This window comes from Lycorma delicatula, chromosome 5, assembly GCF_047948215.1.
Source record: "Lycorma delicatula isolate Av1 chromosome 5, ASM4794821v1, whole genome shotgun sequence".
Classification (NCBI taxonomy): domain Eukaryota; kingdom Metazoa; phylum Arthropoda; class Insecta; order Hemiptera; family Fulgoridae; genus Lycorma; species Lycorma delicatula.
The window spans coordinates 25,951,606-25,969,679 of record NC_134459.1 but is presented as its reverse complement, the minus strand read 5'-3'; the positions used below and the strand labels follow the sequence as shown (position 1 = coordinate 25,969,679).

Here is an 18,074-nt window from a genome sequence, read left to right as displayed (position 1 = left end):
TCGTAATATTCCGTTTTCGAAAGACTTTAAATCTGGACCCATTTTCCTTGTCATCTTCTTTTTTTGAGATCCATATATAACTGCAGGTCTTATAGTTTTATATATCTTAATTTTCGTGGCTTTGGATAATAGTCTACTTTTAACCAAGTTGCTCAATCCACAGAGGCATCATGTTGCTAATAGTAACATTTCTGTTGCTGATTTTTATGTTACTGATAGTATTCTGGTCTATATTTCTATCTTCATCTCATTTTTGTTATTTACTACTGTCCCAAGGTAGCTGAAGGAGTCTACTTTCTTGAAGCTAGTGTCATTTATATTTAAGAATTCTTCACCAGTGTCTTCTCTTGTAATCACCATGTATTGAGTCTTTTCTATGTTTATTTCTAATCCTACTTTATTTGCCTTTTCTATCGAAACCTTAACCACCTCTCTCATAACCACTTCCTTTTCATTTGCTCCCAGTAGTGCTACATCACCAGCAAAACCAAGAGCATTGACTATCCGCCTAGCTTTAATTCCAGCATTTTGCTCAAGTATACTCTTCATGACTCCATTTGAACAGGGTTAAATGGAGCTGGTAAGATAACATCACCCTGCTGGACTCCTGTTTCTACCTTGAAGGTATCTGTGGTTTTCCCTGCACTTTTAAAATGCACTTGACCTCTCCAATACACACTTGAGTAATATTTATCAGTATCTGAGGTATTCCTACTCTTTTCATTGCAGCCCATAATTCTTTTTTTGATATATTATCATATGCCTCGCTAAAGTCAACAAACAAACAGTATGCTTTGATACTGAAGACTTGTCGATGGGTAGCACTAGGAAGAGTTTCCTTCTCTACCAAGTAATGGATACATTATGCCCCAGTGGTGAGAAAGTGAAGGTGCTTACCAAGATTTTCAGTGGTGCTTCCCCGTAGTGTAGTACAAAAAACACTTTTCAGCGGTTATGGCACTGATAAAATAGGCTAGAGGAGGCAACTTGAAGCTGGTCTTCCAGGTTGGGGGGGTTGATCATAGGCTAACACTTGTATTGGAAAAATATATTCGTTTAGAAACGCATACAGCAAGCCTCGGATTATGCAGTTTAATGTCCAAATTTGTCATATTTTATCATTTTAGTTTTTTGAGTTGGAAAGGAAAAAGAGATTATGATTTATTTAATAACTTGTCACGTGATAAAATCATTTCTACATTGTAGTTTTAAATCTATCAATATAAAAACGTTAAATATTGCAATTAAGAGTCTACTTTATTTTTATTCTGAATTTTCAAATCACCCAATACATAGTGAACCGATTTTCATAATTTTTTTTCTAGTTTACATTAATCTGGTTTTTTTCATTTTAAACTTTTTCAAAATGTTTAATTTGGAAAAATGATTGTTTAATTCGATATGGAAAATATAATAATAATTAGTATAAATAATAATTGAAGATATTAGTATTAGTTGACCTAGCCATTTAATTTGTAGTAGTGTTCCAAAATATTATTTATTATGTGTTATTATCGTTAGTTATTATTGTGAAGATTGTTATTACCAGTGTTTGGATCATTAATTCCAACACTAACTGTTTAAAGCATGTTATTGGATGTAACATTGCAGGAAATGCAAACAAAAAAAAATATGTTTGTCCTTGTTTACGTATTACTACCGTTAATTGTTCCGATTTCACAACTTTGCTTGTAATCAATAACGTAGGTATTTATTTATCAAAAAACGGTTTTTGACGTCGTTTTTATTGTAAAATTCTAAATTAAAATCATGTATTACCAGTCCATCTACTTATTAAAAAAAAAAAGTTAGATTGAATGTGGCAGATTCAAGATGGCAAAAGAGTTTCCAACACAAATGAGTAATTTTGTAACTGTGTAGATCTGCACTTGTTTTTATTTCCTAGTATCTTTAAATTTGGGAATTTGAAGCAGTTTCCGTACTTTAATATCATAATCTACAAATATCTTTTCGTTGTTTATCAGAAAAGGTTCGTTAATTTGCTTTACACATCTATCCCTATCTTTCTTAGGTTTTCATATACTCTTCAAATACGAGTAAAATCCACAAACACAAATAATTTTCACTTCTCTCTTCAGTATGTAAATTATCGATTTCATCTCCATATATTTTCCTTATTTTTTTATTAAATTATTACATCATTTTCATTGATTGATTCAGTTTTTATTATTTTTATTTTAATAATGTTTCGATTAAATTTTTTTATGACTATTTTGTAATTTAAATTTCTTTCAGAGACCTAAACAAAATGACGTATTATTACATTTTTTGAATTCGTTTTTAAAATATGCATCCACGGTTTACCACTATGTTTTTACTTCCTCGTACGAAGTAAAGGAAGTATTGTGATCGTGATAATTGTCGGTTTTCACATTTCAACGGAAATATCCAGTTTGATCATCCCTGAATCCATTTTGAATAGTTACGGCGTGACATCTGTACATACGTATGTATGTATGTGTGTATGTACCCGCATAACTCAAAAATGATTAGCCGTAAGATATTGAAATTTGGATTTAAGACTGTTGTACCATCTAGTTCTGCACCTCTCCTTTTGATTACAATTGACTGAACCAAAAGTTAGACACTTGGTTGTGTTCAATAACCAATTCAATAACCACGGACCACTTACCAATAAAAATAATTTGGGGCCAATTAAAATAATTAACTGTTATTTATAAATCTCGATTTTTACAACCTTATACTAAGTAAAAAAAAAAAATATTGTGAGCGCCAATAATTTCGGTTTTCAGATTTAAAAGGAAATTTCCATTTTACCATCCCTGAATCCATTTTGACTATTTCTGGCGTGACGTCTGTACGTACGTATGCGCGTATGTATCCCCAACTCAAAAACGATTAGGCGTAGAATGTTGAAATTTTGGATTTAGGACTGCTGTAACATCTAATTGTGCATCTTCTCTTTTTATTACAACTTGACCAAAATGTCCAAAAAAGCCCAAAATTCAAAAGAATTTGGATTTTGGAGTTTTTCTTGACTACAGTAATAATCCCTCATTGAAAACTTTTCAACGATATATCATAAGTGGGACTTATTTTCATTGATTTCAGAGTTATAGCCAAATGAAATTTTAAATAATGAAATAATTGGACCAAGGGAAAGGCACATCGGTTCGAATCAAACTTCATCTCATTTTTTTTAGCTTTTTTTTAATTTAAATAATATATTGATTTATTAATAATTATTAATCTCCGATTGTAAAAAAGTTTTATTATAAATAATAAATTTTAAAAAAAAATATTAGAAATTATTAATTAAAAAATTTTATGTACTTTTCATTTTAAAAAATATGTGTATATGTGGTGCCCACATAAATGTTTTCATCATCATGGGGCGTCAGTTAAAACGAGTATTTTTATAACTATTCTACGAAAATCCATTCAACCATTATGAAGTTACGTATCATAAATACACATATAAGATTTTCAAACACCTGTACCCGCTATCCGATTTCGTGTGAAAAGTAAATAAAACAGTCTTAATTAATAATATTAAACGACTGTCGAGTCTGTATTTGTGTATTTTTTTATCACTGTATACAAAAGATTAAAATATATTTGAAAAATTATCCTCTGACAGTATTTCACATCAGTATAATCCTGCTGCAGAAGAACACTATAAAAAAAGAAAATGTTCTAAGGAATCATAAAGAAGGTGTACTCAAGGGATCATAAAGTCTTATAGCTATTGTTGCAGATGCGAATTTATCAGAGCATCATACTGTAATCCCACAGCGTACTGAAGCAATTTGAAAATGTGTCATATAATCCAACACTGTACGCAATACTTAAGACGTTAGAAAAGTTTTTTAATAAATGTAGACATATTTTTATGTAAAAAAATAAATAAACAGTCTGAGTTCATTACTTTTCAGAATAAATAGAAATAATTCTATCCAAGATTATTTGTATATAAATAAATAAAATCATAACCGTAAATTATAAATACGTAAATTTTTAATACGCTTTAGTTTTTATTTTTTCATTATAATTTTGTATTTTTTGTAATTGAATAGTTCATAATACAAGTTAAATGATTGTATGTGGAATGTAAAAATGTTGTACCGTCTGAAAAATATAGTTTCTGATCGGGATTCAAACCTGGAACTTTCCGGATAACTACATTTCAATTTTATCATAATAATAAAATTAAAACCAAATTAACTCCAACTCCCTAGTAATAACTACATAATACTTGAATTAAAAATAAATAGGACAATTTTTAATACCTGAATTGGTAGAAGAAAAAATAAAATTATCACACAGTGTTAGTAACTGAATTATTAATACATAAATATGAAGACGCGAAGGTTAGAAATATTTAATTTATTCATTCCTGTAATTCCTAAACTGAATAGGAGAAAGACTGTAAATGGGAATACTTGTAGTTTTCAATTATTTTTATGAAATTTTGTATACCTAATCTACATACTATAGGCTTTTAATCATAAGGTTTTCCATTAAATTATTAATTTTACAAAGATTTACTAAGTATTTCTACTTTCAATTTGTTCACATGTTCCCAACATTTTAATTCAATTCATCTTGATGGCTTAGTTAACAGAGTTGCTAAGTCTTTGACTAAATGTCTTAAGTTAAACTTCTACATGAACTCGCTTTTTATAGTAATTTTTAATTCGTTTTTAATGATTTCTATCCGGTAAAAGCTACTAACAGAAATAAAAAATAATTGCAAAATAATTATTTGCAAAAAAAGCAAATAATTGAATGATAATTATCTTCATAAAAATTTCGAAATTCGAATAAAGTCTGGCGATCGACCTCAAACAGGGTGATTAGTTTAAAAGTACACCGTTGTTACTTAATAAAATTAATTTTATTCGTATTTGTTACATTTAAGGTGACTTTATACCAACTCATCAACAGTAAATACTGAATGTGGTTACCATTTTGTTCCAGACACTTATCCAAACGTTTAACCATTGACCTAGATACGTTTCTTAACATTCCAGGCGTAATTGGTTTTATTGTAACAGTAATGTTCGTCTTAAGTTCTTCTAGTATATGAGGATTGTTTTATATAAAGCTTTTCTTCTAGAAAACCGCATAGAAATAAATCCAAACTGGAGACTTCTCCTTAACTGTACTCATCACCTCTTCTGTTCAAATTGTCCTCTTCCTATTCGTTTTTTGTTACAAACAGAACCTGTATCGTATAATTTTTTTACCGATTTCTTCAATAGCTTTTTTTTTGGTGCCACCTTGTTGAATTTTTCAGTAAATTCGTTCATGCATTGAATTTAAGAACGCGTGGTGAAATACCGCTTAACAATGAACACTCTTTCTTCTATTGATAAACACGTATTGGCACATCACTATTCAAACAATTAACCGTGTACCGATATATGTAACCAGCTAGCGAATCAGTTACGATCCAGTCTAACGGTCTTTCCCTCACATACCAACTGTAATCCACTAAATTTCCCTCATTCAAATGAATTATTCCCGCTACGACAAATTCCGATGTAAACATTCACAAGAAAGTAGCGGTATACTTTTAAATTGATCACCCGGGAACTTAAATTCACCATTTAAGTTGTAAAAATAAATATTTTTACAACTTAAATTGTGAATTCACAATTGATGTGCTGTGAGATGATTTCGCTAAACTTTGCCAACTTATGTAGCTGGCAAATTTACTTAACTGGGGTTCTAAGTTTTCGTTTCAAATGAAATATTTTGAGTCTAAAATGAGTAGAAACAGTAGGAAAGGGAGAAGGAGAAACCAGGAAGAAGAAAAATATAAGAAAGTGAACAAAAATTCCATCTAACTTCTGTAGACCATTATTAGAGAGAGAGTAGGACAGGAATATTCTGTAATGTTTAACCTGAATATTAATATTATTAATTGTTATATTAAATTCGCAACAACGATGATACACATTTTATAGGTACAAAATCCCTGTTTATTTATCCATTCATTCATTTATACAGCACCTACAAGCTGATGATTATTAAAGTTATTGATGGATGATAGTTAAATTTGTATAGTGTAAAAAATGGCATACCTGACCGGGACTCGAACTCGGAATATTCGGGATAAAGACAGAGACGCTGCTACTTCACCAAGGAGATCGGTTTGTGGAAGTAATCTTCATCTAAATAAAACTGACTTAATTTTTTTTTTTCATTATGTTGAAAATATGCGATGAAAATATGAGTATTTACAACCACTATACAAAAAGTAAAAATAAAATACTAATTGGCGAAAACTATTACTCCTCTTTTTAAATTTTTCCAAAATTTAACGCCACCGTATATAGAAATTTGTTGAACCATTGTCAAAGAATTTATGTTGAGCCAGGTCCAAAGAGATTAATCAAAATACAGGCCAACAATACGTATACATAATGGCACGTTTAGTTAAGACTACAGAGTAGCACACATCGTGGACTTTCTTACAAGAGTTTTTAATTGCTATTCACAAAAAAAATATTCTTATCAGTTACCGGCAGTTCAACACACAACCGCCTAAGTTATCAATATTATTTGAACAACATGTCTCATATAATAATAATATATAATAACATATAATAATAATATAGATACAATATAATAACAAAGTATAAAAATATCGATTAAGAAAGTTTAAATGAAAAGAAAAAGATTTCTGTATGAATCACAACATTACAATTAGTCATTAATCAAATTATAACCAAATTCAGTTAGCTTGTAGAAAACAAATTGAACTGCATTGAATGTGCGTACTACTCTTCAGGCGGCCGATTCAGAAGCATCTCCGTATGTTTAATCATACGGTGACTAATACAAATAATGATTCCAATGGAAAAATTTAGTTCCATCATTTGGCCAATTCTACAGATAAATTGGTGGTTCTGTATGTCAGCGAGTCACTTTTAATGCATTGAATTGAAGTAAAAACGAGACATTTAAATTTAGTAAAATTTAATTTTAACATAAAACACACACTAAATGGTACATGATATTTATTTCGACTAATATTGAACGACAATTCTGTTCAACATTGGTCTGTGATGTGAGAAGACATAAGACATAATAAGCAGCGGTAGAGGTGCTTGCGCCGTCGGTGTTGTTCATTGAGCGCGCCGTGCCAGCTTCGCAACGCTCCCAAAACAGTCTCGCTCGCTCGGTACCAGACATTGAGGTACCTGTATGTGGTCCATAACCTCCCCTTTCCAACGGTATGCGTAATTTATACTTTCGGCTGGCTTTTGCACTAGCTGATGTTGATATATTGAATTTTTACACATTTTTACATCTTTAGGTTAATTTTTTACACATAAATATTGTCCAAAATACACTTATTATTACTTAAATCGATCTATCTTGACAAACTAAACACAAACACACGAATCACCCCACTATTACGTCTAATTCGTGAGCTGCACTGAATGGAATTAGCGAGAGCGCCAGTTTTAGCCGATTTGCACTGTGCCTCTTCCCCGCCAACCCATTCATCAGTGACGGATCGTATCGGCAAATTGACCATTTAAGTTTAAAATGTCACCGTATTTACGTCTCTGAGACTAATAGTTAGGGCTGAGAGTTATTAAGGCAGGACGATATAGGCCTTTTTGTTTTGCTACAAATTTCTTTTCTGGTACCCGTATGTTTCGCTGTGATTTTAAGACATTTCACATCAAAAATTATTGTAACAAAATCTCTACAGAATTTGAAACGTATTGTACATTCATAATAGGAATATGAAGTGGACTACAAATCTGAAGGATGAACTAAGATTAATTAAACATGAATAAAATAAATATATATTGTGTGATAATAATATTATTCCACTTATTTCCCATCTACTTTTAAATGTATTGTACACGGAGACCTTACGGTGCGTGTTCTCTACGAGTTTTGTAGCTACTGTGGCACTAGCAGTGCTACGCTAAACGTCTGCTAGTGGCGCTAGAAAGTAAGCTACGAAGGAATTTGAAATCTTCAACAGAATTTATTTTATGAAAATTTATTTAGTTTTAATTAAGAACAGCTAACCACTGGGTTGGTCTATTGGTAAACGCATCTTCGCAAATCAGCTGATTTCGAAGTAGAGAGTTTTAAGGTTCAAGTCCTAGTAAAGGCAGTTAATTACTTTTATACGGATTTGAATATTAGATCGTGGGTATCAGTTAACTACACATCTCAGAAATGGTCGACCTGAGACTGTATAAGACTACACCTCAATTCCATTCATACGTATCATCCTCATTCATCCGCTGAAGTAATACCTAACGGTGCTTCCGGAGGCTAAACAGAAAAAAAAACAAATTAAGAACAGCTAAACTTTAAGAAATCCATTTTTTACTTTCGATTTTTTTACTTCTTTCATAGGTGTAGAGGTATGCTGCAAGAAGGAAAGTACGGTAATCAGTCAAAAAAAATGGAATATGGAATTTTTGCATTTTTCAACATTTCATGACCCAGAGACCCCAAAAAACAAAAAAAAAAGGTGTAATGTTCGTACGAACGTGCATGTTGGCGCACGTGTGTTGGCCTGTTTTAGGTAAGTAACTTTCGACTGGATAAACCAACTTACACGTACACAGATTCGAGTGTAAGGGGCAATTTGTTGGTAAGATTTTAGGGGTCAATATTTCCAGAACGTGAGGTGAGTCATTTTTTTTTCTGAAAGTTTTAGATCAAATTTCTCAAAATTTTGCAAACATAACCGCACTTTATAATAACCTCAGCACTTGCATGGCATGATTATCTTAACTTTTTTAAAAACGTTTTACCCCAAAGTTCCCTCTTCCCAAAAATCGAAAAAAGTTATCTTTTTATTTATTGCTTATTTTTTAACCAATTTTTTTATATCTTCTAGGCATAGTAAGTTGTAGTGTAAATGATTCCAAAAAAAAAAAAATAGTTTGGAGGCAATATTGAGAGGTGAGGAACTCGATCAAAATTTAAAAATACAGATTAAAAAAATTTTTTTTAACTTGTTTTGATTTATTAACTAAACTTATTAATAATAGTATTACAATAAAATTTCATCATAATTCACCCCTTCCTCAAAAAAATAAATCTCAAGTAACTTTTTATTGATTGTAGCCAACATTTTTATGTAGAACTACGTATTCCATGTTATTGTGTATATTGTTATTTCCGCAAGATTAGGCTTACTCGTTTTTCTCACGATTTTAACAAATATTCTTGTTCGTAATACATTCTTCTTGTTCGTAAGAAGTTAAAATCACATGAAATAAATGAAACGTATAAAAACCAAACAAAATATTAAGTAATTCTTATTCAACTAAATGTAAGAAGTTTACTTACTTTATCAGCTAATAATATTTTAATACTTCTTTCTTTTTGATAATATTTTATGCATTGACGTCTGCTGCGCCATTTACATTAATCAAAATTACATCACCTTAATAATGAATATTTAAAAATATTTCTCCTTTGCTTAAATCCTGTGGCGGCTCGCGTATAGGCACTGTGGAACTGCAGCATCCCTTATTTCCACTTGATATTATCGATAACGTTTAATATAATCTGTCCTTTTTTCTTTAATTTTTTTCTTTATACTTGTACAATATATAATCCTTAAACTTAATGTTAGTAGCCATCCCCCAGTTTATGAAAAACATACAAAAATCTTTTTCATAAATCGTTTTCATAAACTGCTGGAAACGAACCCATGTACTAGACTTAGGGTCTGCGTAACAGTTTGGAATCTAACATCGTCAAGTTTAGTGGTGTTGTAACTAATTTCTTGTTACTGCTCTTTCTTTTTCTTTTTTCTTTGTTATTAATGTTTGTTTTGTGAACTATATGGTGCTGAAATTATTGGATTGTGATTTATGACTGAGCTTAAAATTTCGTATTTGACTTTAAGTTTGCTTGCAACTGTTTATTGTATTTTATTTATTTTGGGGGTTCCTTAAATACCTTCTTATCACGTGCTTTTGTCAGGAAACTTACTTATGGCTCCGCAGAAGAGCCGATTGTAATTATAATTGTTATTGAGCAAAAAATAAAAAATAAACTGCTGGAATTGTGAAGCGCACAGTTCCAGCGGCGTGGTGTTTGGTTGTTATGCGCATGCGCACATAGGAAGCTGCACGCGAGACTGCGATGGTAAAAGAGCACTGTCACTTCCACAGTGCCAACTCCGGCGTACTGGTGGAAAGTAGTTTTTTTTTTTTACTCCGCGTGTGTTGTGCTTAAAAACTGTGTACCATATTCTTGAATGTGATAAAGAGTAGAATTAGATTATTATCCAGCTTCCAACTACTATTCTTTTGGATTAATTTTTTCGGTTCTTTTATTTTACAGGAAACTTTAATCTTTTATACATGTGTGTTTCCTTTTACACAATTTTAAAACAAAGACTGAATATTTTTTGGATCAGCACCCCATAAATTTTAGCTTCGAGCCACCACTGCTTAAATCTAAAAGTAACCACGATCACTTTAGATTTTATTTAGCTCGATCTTTTTGATCAAACAATTATCGCAAAGGACATGAAAAATCTAGTAATGAAAAAAATATTGTTCATTAGCTGAATTTTAACCACCTAACTTTAAATATGGATAACATCGTTCCGTTATGCTTCTCTGGTAGACTAGAACATAGCTACTTGCGTGGGTCGCATTCCTAATTCAAGATAAAAGTAATATCTCTATAAGGGAAATTTATGGACGTTTTATCAGATGACAAATTCCGTGGAATGATCAAATTAATTTCGTTTGAAACAATATCAAAACCGTTTTGTTTTCAAACTCCTTAATTAATTTAGTATTTTCTATATATAAAATATAACTTCTAAATAAATCACAATTTAGAAGGCATGTATGAAAATGATTTCAACACATATTAATATAAAAACTGAATGGATGCAGAGAATTCTGGTTTTTTGTTGTTTTTTTTTATATTATTTTTTAATTAAGATTATTTAAAAATTCCCTAACAATAATATTACCGTTTCTACGAAAGAAAATTCTTTAATTTTTTTTTTTTTTTTAATTGATTGTTGGAGAAATATTTTTAAATGTTCCGGTAATTTATTAAACATAACAACGGAAGCGTATTAAGGTTCTTCTTGTAAGCCGAAATATTAATGTAGAGTAAGAAAATAATTCTGTTGTCTGGTTTGGTAGAAGTGGATATTGTTTTATTTTTTTTTAAGAGAAATTCTTATTAACTTAATTAATTTTAATAAGCATTTTTAATTCGTTTTAACAAAGATATATATATATATAGTCTTTTTTCAGTATTAATTTCGAATTATTTCTTGGAAGAAACTTCTACTGATTCAATTGAAATTTATTTTTAATTACTTATTCATCTTGATTTCTTTTTCCCTATCGTCCACGTACGTTAAAACAATTACTTCTTATGCGTTTTGGCTTCTTTTCCTTTTAAGGTTTTATTTTTCCGGAGATGGCTTTCTTTTCTTCTTCTGTTTTGGTGTGGTATCCACGTTTTAATTTCGATTTCTCCTGAAATCTCTGGTTTTTATCTTTTAATATTTTACTTAGTTCGTTTCTTTTTCTTTAGTGGTTTTTTCTGTTATACATAGTTCTGTTAAATCTTCTTGAACATTTGGCCTTTGATTTTCTATAATTGAAAAATTAGATTTGTTTTGTGAATTTGCCGTAATTTATTCTGGAAATATATGTTATATGCTGTATATATTTGGGTGTACGTTATTCATCATTTTCGCATTATGTCAAAGTTTTTCTACTTTATTATACAAATCTTTAATGTGAATTAGTTTATCTTTTTGGAATTTCTGATGTAATATTTTCCTTATTATTTTTTGCTTTTTTTCTCTAGATTATCCATTATACCTTTGTTATGAATAGCTAATATTTCCACTACGTGAGGTTTACAGTTTTATTACTTGTTGTAATGTTAAGTATTTGCTTTCACATTTGCGTTCATGTTAAGTATTTGCACAGTATTGTGCAAATTAATGTGACCAAGAGTATATTTTCAAAAATAATCAAATTAATGAAATATGAAGAATGTAGATTATTTATTACTGTATTTTTCAGTATTTAATATGTCCTGCTCGCTCTTTATAACTATTTCAATTCTTTTAGACATTGAATCTGTGAGTTTTTTTACATATTTCTTTAACTTCTTGATCGTGAAACCTTACCCTTATCACAGCACAAATCATCTTCTCTTTGGTAATGTAGTATTTTCTCAGTCTTTTCTTCACAATTCCCCATAAATTTTCAATTGGGTACAGATCTGATGAATTTCCAGGCCAGTCTAAATACTGAATCCCTTTTTGGGACATGGAAAGCTTAACTTTCTTTGACAAGTGTCAGGAGGCCAAATCTTGTTGAAAAACAGCGTTTTCAACTCCTGATAGATCTGCAAATTTTTGAAGTTCTGGTAGAACCCTGTTTTCCAGTAATGGGATGTACTTTTCACTGTTCATCAACTCAAAGATGGTTACTAAAATTTTAAGTCCAAAATAGCTGAAGCACCCCTGAAACATGTTCTTTAAAGGATACTTTACAATTTGTTTTGACAAACTTACCCTGAACTAGAAAATGACTCCTGTCAGAGAAAAGGACTTTTCTCCAAGTATCAGCACCCCAGTTTTTGTATTTTTTACCCCAAAAAAGCCTTTTCTTCTTGATGGCCTCCGTAAGAAGTTGTTTTCTTATAGGCCTTCGTGCCTTGCGACCGCTTTCCAGAAGTCTTCTGCATACAGTAGAATCGTCAATTTTCACACCAGGTGATCCTTTTGTATCGTAGTCTTTTTGTAACTCAAAACTATTTTTCTGAGGATTAATTTTGCTTATTATACGTAAAATAGTATCCTCTTTTAAGGTGGTTTTACGTTTTCTTCCACAGCGACCTTTTGATTGGGGGTGAAATTGTATCCGTCTCAAGATTTTGCCCAATTATCTGATTAACTACACCTAGACTACCTTTGCACTCTGCTGCTATCTGTCTTTGAGACATACGAGTATGTTCATTGAGTGGTTATTATCTTTCTTCTTTTCTTAGGAGTTAAATCCATATTACTGCTTTTCTAAATTTATTAAAGAAATCATAAGATCAATTACACTCGAAGGAACCAAAATAAAATAGGTAAGTAATACACACAATCTCCTGGAACAAACAAGATATTCTCAAGCAGTACTTGAATTTACGGAAACAGCTGTACACATTTGGAGTCAGTGATACAACATAACTAAACAACTAAACTAAACAACTAAAATTTACCTCTTGTTCACATTAATTTGCGCAAGACTGTATTTATAAAAATAGTAAAAACAATAATAATAAAATTAATATATAACGTTTTAGGCTACTTTTTAACTTGTATTTAACACTCCTTCCGGTGACTTAACTATTATTGTTTTTTGGGATTGGAAATTCGCAAGTATAATTTTTTTTCAAATTTTCATATATCCAGTAATAATGTCATATTGTTGTAGATAAATCTTGAAAATTTATGCAGTCGTTCTGCAGTTAAAGGGCCATATACAAACGAGTAAACAACCAGCATCTTACAAAAAGTAATAGTCTTAATAAACTATCCTGTTCTTTATCGCAGTTAAGTATAAAATACTTCTCATAATTGGTAAAACGTTTCATATAATTTCATAGAAATGTGGCAGGAAAAACATAATTTTTAGGATTACAGAAATATAAAATTATCTCTCTCTGACAGGTTCATCCAAGCCACTGATCTCTGTATATAACTGTATAGAGGATCACATGTATTGGAATTGGTACAATTTGAAACATAAACTAGCGCCTCCAAATGAGTAGCTAGAACTAAATAAAATGGAACGGCGCATGTGTAGAGTTAAGTGTAAGAGTAGAGATAAAAACCACGTTTTAATCAAGATTATAGTCGCGCAAGCGTATAATGGTTATATTTGGTTCCCAACCACTAACCCATCGGGTTGTTCTAGTGGTGAACGCGTCTTCCCAAATCAGCTGATTTGGAAGTCGAGAGTTCCAGGCTTCAAGTCGTAGTAAAGCCAGTTATTTTTACACGGATTTGAATACTAGATCGTGGATACCGGTGTTCTTTGGTGGTTGGGTTTCAATTAATCACACATCTCAGAAATGGTCGAACTGAGAATGTACAAGACTACACTTCATTTACACTCATACATATCATCCTCATTCATCCTCTGAAGAATTATCTAAACGGTAGTTACCGGAGGCTAAACAGGAAAAAGAAAGTTCCTAACCACTCATTTTGGAGCGCTGGAGTATGCTTCAATATTGAGCACTTAATTGTATTTTACCCCATAAGGATCCTCTATCCAGTTACACAGAGGTCCAAGCCATCAGGATCTGATTAAACGCCCATAAATTTCCATTTATTTAAAGATAGAAATACTATCGTTATGTTAAATTATAGGAATGCCACTTATCCAAGTAGCTATGTCGTAGTCTACCTGAGAAGCTTAATGCAACGGTTTTATCTATATTTAAAGTTAGGTATTACAATCCACCCAATGAATAATAATTTTTTTAACTGCTTAACAGATTTTACATATACTTTTTAATAATTTTTGGGTCAAAATGATCGAGCTAAATAATATCTAAAGAGATGTTTGCTTATATATATAAGCAAAGGAGAAATATTTGTAAATATTCCTCAATACGGAGTTCAATTTAGTATATTATAAACAGCGTAACAACCGTCAATGCAAAAAAAAAACTTGTAAAAAAAAGAAGTATTAAAATATTACTAGCGTATAAAGTAAGCGTATTTAACCAATCCATTGCACAAAATATTCTTCTGGTTGACCTATATTACAAATATTATTTCTTCCTCAAGATTCAAATCTGATTTACATTTTTTTCATTTTACATACTTAAGTTAATATTTTCTTACATGTATAACAACATAAGTTGATAAAAAAATTACTTAGTTTTTTGTTGGAATTTTATACGTTTTATTTATTCACGCAATTTTAACTTCTTACGAATATTTTTGAAAATCATAAGAAAAACGAGTAAGTCTAATCTCGCGGAAATAACAGTATACCCAATAACTCGAATATGCAGTACTACGTAGTTTGGAAGTGTCGACCAAATGTCTCACTCTACCAACTATTACAAAAGAACACAAGCAACCAGTTTGAGTGCTTGTGTAATAAAAATGATAATATTTTCCTAACTTATTTCTAAATAAATTATTATAAACTAAAAGAAATTTAACTTAAAGTTTTAATAAGTTAAAACTTGTCTATTACGCTAAGATTTTAAGACTTTACAAACGAAATGTTTTTATTCAATGCAAATATAACCTACATTAATTAACAGTTAATAAATTTAAACAAAATTTTAGAAATATTTCTTTACAAATATCTTTATTAAGGAAGTATATTTCTAAAAATTTTTAACAAAATAAATCATAAAAGAAAAATCAAGTGGAATTTAAACATCGCAAAAATAACGTTTATAAAACATAATAAAATTATATTTACTAATAATAATTTTTTGGATCAACTTACTAAGCTTCCCTATTCAGTGAGGACAACACACACACACACACACACACACATACACATACACATACACATAAAACAAGAACATGCGCGTTTATATTTTTGCATATGTACAAGATTGAATTCGTTGTGTGTATAAAAAGTTGCTTGTATATTCTGTTTTTATGTTTTTTTTTATCTTCATAAAACTATATTTTAGAAAGTAAAAGAAAATATAATACAGAATATACATCGCCGTTGTTGAAATATAGTATGAATGTCGTGGATATCGTTACTGGTGATCTCGTGAGTGCGGTTGCGGAGCAAGATAAGAGAAAATACCATTTCTTTCTTCTGAAGCAGAAAAAGTTCTTATCCTTTATCCAAAAGACTTAAGTCTGATCGATTCTACTGACCGTCTCTTTAGTAATACTACCAAACATTTTTTATTTAAAAAAATATAAGAAGCTACAAAAGTATCTCTGGTATATGTTTGCCAAAGAATAAACTCAGGACTTTCAGACTTATTCTGTCAGTTACAAAAAATTTACTTTTTTAATATTTTTATTTAAAAAATCATAAGAACTGAGGATTTTATTTTTTTATATTTTTTTTTTATCTATCTGTTTTTAAATTTATCCTGATAAATAATATAAATATTTTGAGAAGAAATAGACTTAGGAGACGAAATAAATCAGTGAATGTTTACACAAAAATAAGAAATATTTAAAGAAGTAAAATTGTTTTTTTGTCTTCAGTCATTTGACTGGTATGATGCAGCTCTCCAAGATTCCCTATCTAGTGCTAGTCGTTTCATTTCAGTATACCCTCTACATCCTACATCCCTAACAATTTGTTTTACATATTCCAAACGTGGCCTGCCTACACAATTTTTCCCTTCTACCTGTCCTTCCAATATTAAAGCGACTATTCCAGGATGCCTTAATATGTGGCCTATAAGTCTGCCTCTTCTTTTAACTATAGTTTTCCAAATGCTTCTTTCTTCATCTATTTGCCGCAATACCTCTTCATTTGCCACTTTATCCACCCATCTGATTTATAACATTCTCCTATAGCACCACATTTCAAAAGCTTCTAATCTTTTCTTCACAGATACTCCGATTGTCCAAGTTTCACTTCCATATAAAGCGATAATCCAAACATACACTTTCAAAAATCTTTTCCTGACATTTAAATTCATTTTTGATGTAAACAAATTATATTTCTTACTGAAGGCTCGTTTAGCTTGTACTATTCAGCATTTTATATCGCACCTGCTTCGTCCATCTTTAGTAATTCTACTTCCCTAATAACAAAATTCTTCTACCTCCATAATCTTTTCTCCTCCTATTTTCTCATTCACTGGTCCATCTTTGTTATTTCTAGTACATTTCATTACTTTTGTTTACTTCTTGTTTATTTTCATGCGATAGTTCTTGCGTAGGACTTCTAAATCCTTTTTACTCTCGGCTAGAATTACTATATCATCAGCAAATCGTAGCATCTTTATCTTTTCACCTTGTACTGTTACTCCGAATCTACATTGTTCTTTAACATCATTAACTGCTAGTTCCATGTAAATATTAAAAAGTAATGGGGATAGGGAACATCCTTGTCGGACTCCCTTTCTTATTACGGTTTCTTTCTTATGTTCTTCAATTGTTACTGTTGCTGTTTGCTTCCTGTACATGTTAGCAATTGTTATTCTATCTCTGTATTTGAACCCTAATTTTTTTTAAATGCTGAACATTTTATTCCAGTCTACGTTATCGAATGATCTAGATCTATAAAGGCCAAGTATGTTGGTTTGTTTTTCTTTAATTTTCCTTCTACTATTAATCTGAGGCCTAAAATTGCTTCCCTTGTCCCTATACTTTTCCTGAAACCAAATTGATCTTCTCCTAACACTTCTTCCACTCTCCTCTCAATTCTTCTGTATAGAATTCTAGTTAAGATTTTTGATGCATGACTAGTTAAACTAATTGTTCTGTATTCTTCACATTTATCTGCCCCTGCTTTCTTTGGTATCATGACTATAACACTTTTTTTGAAGTCTGTCGGAAATTTCCCTTTTTCATAAATATTACACACCAGTTTGTATAATCTATCAATCGCTTCCTCACCTGCACTGCGCAGTAATTCTACAGGTATTCCGGCTATTCCAGGAGCCTTTCTGCCATTTAAATCTTTTAATGCTCTCTTAAATTCAGATCTCAGTATTGTTTCTCCCATTTCATCCTCCTCAACTTCCTCTTCTTCCTCTATAACACCATTTTCTAATTCATTTCCTCCGTATAACTCTTCAATATATTCCACCCATCTATCGACTTTACCTTTCGTATTATATATCGGTGTACCATCTTTGTTTAACACATTATTAGATTTTAATTTGTGGACCCCAAAATTTTCCTTAACTTTCCTGTATGCTCCGTTTATTTTACCAATGTTCATTTCTCTTTCCACTTCGGCACACTTTTCTTTAATCCACTCTTCTTTCGCCAGTTTGCACTTCCTGTTTATAGCATTTTTTAATTGCCGATAGTTCCTTCTACTTTCTTCATCACTAGCATTCTTATATTTTCTACGTTCATCCATCAG

At 30.8% G+C, this 18,074-nt stretch overlaps 1 protein-coding gene across 1 annotated transcript; it reads right to left on the bottom strand.

Annotated features, from left to right (window-relative positions):
• Nucleotides 1–228: 228 nt before the first annotated feature.
• Nucleotides 229–549, bottom strand: LOC142324774 (uncharacterized). The gene has a single exon (XM_075365749.1). It carries the CDS (start codon nt 547–549, stop codon nt 229–231), a length of 321 nt encoding a protein of 106 aa, XP_075221864.1.
• Nucleotides 550–18,074: the final 17,525 nt, after the last annotated feature.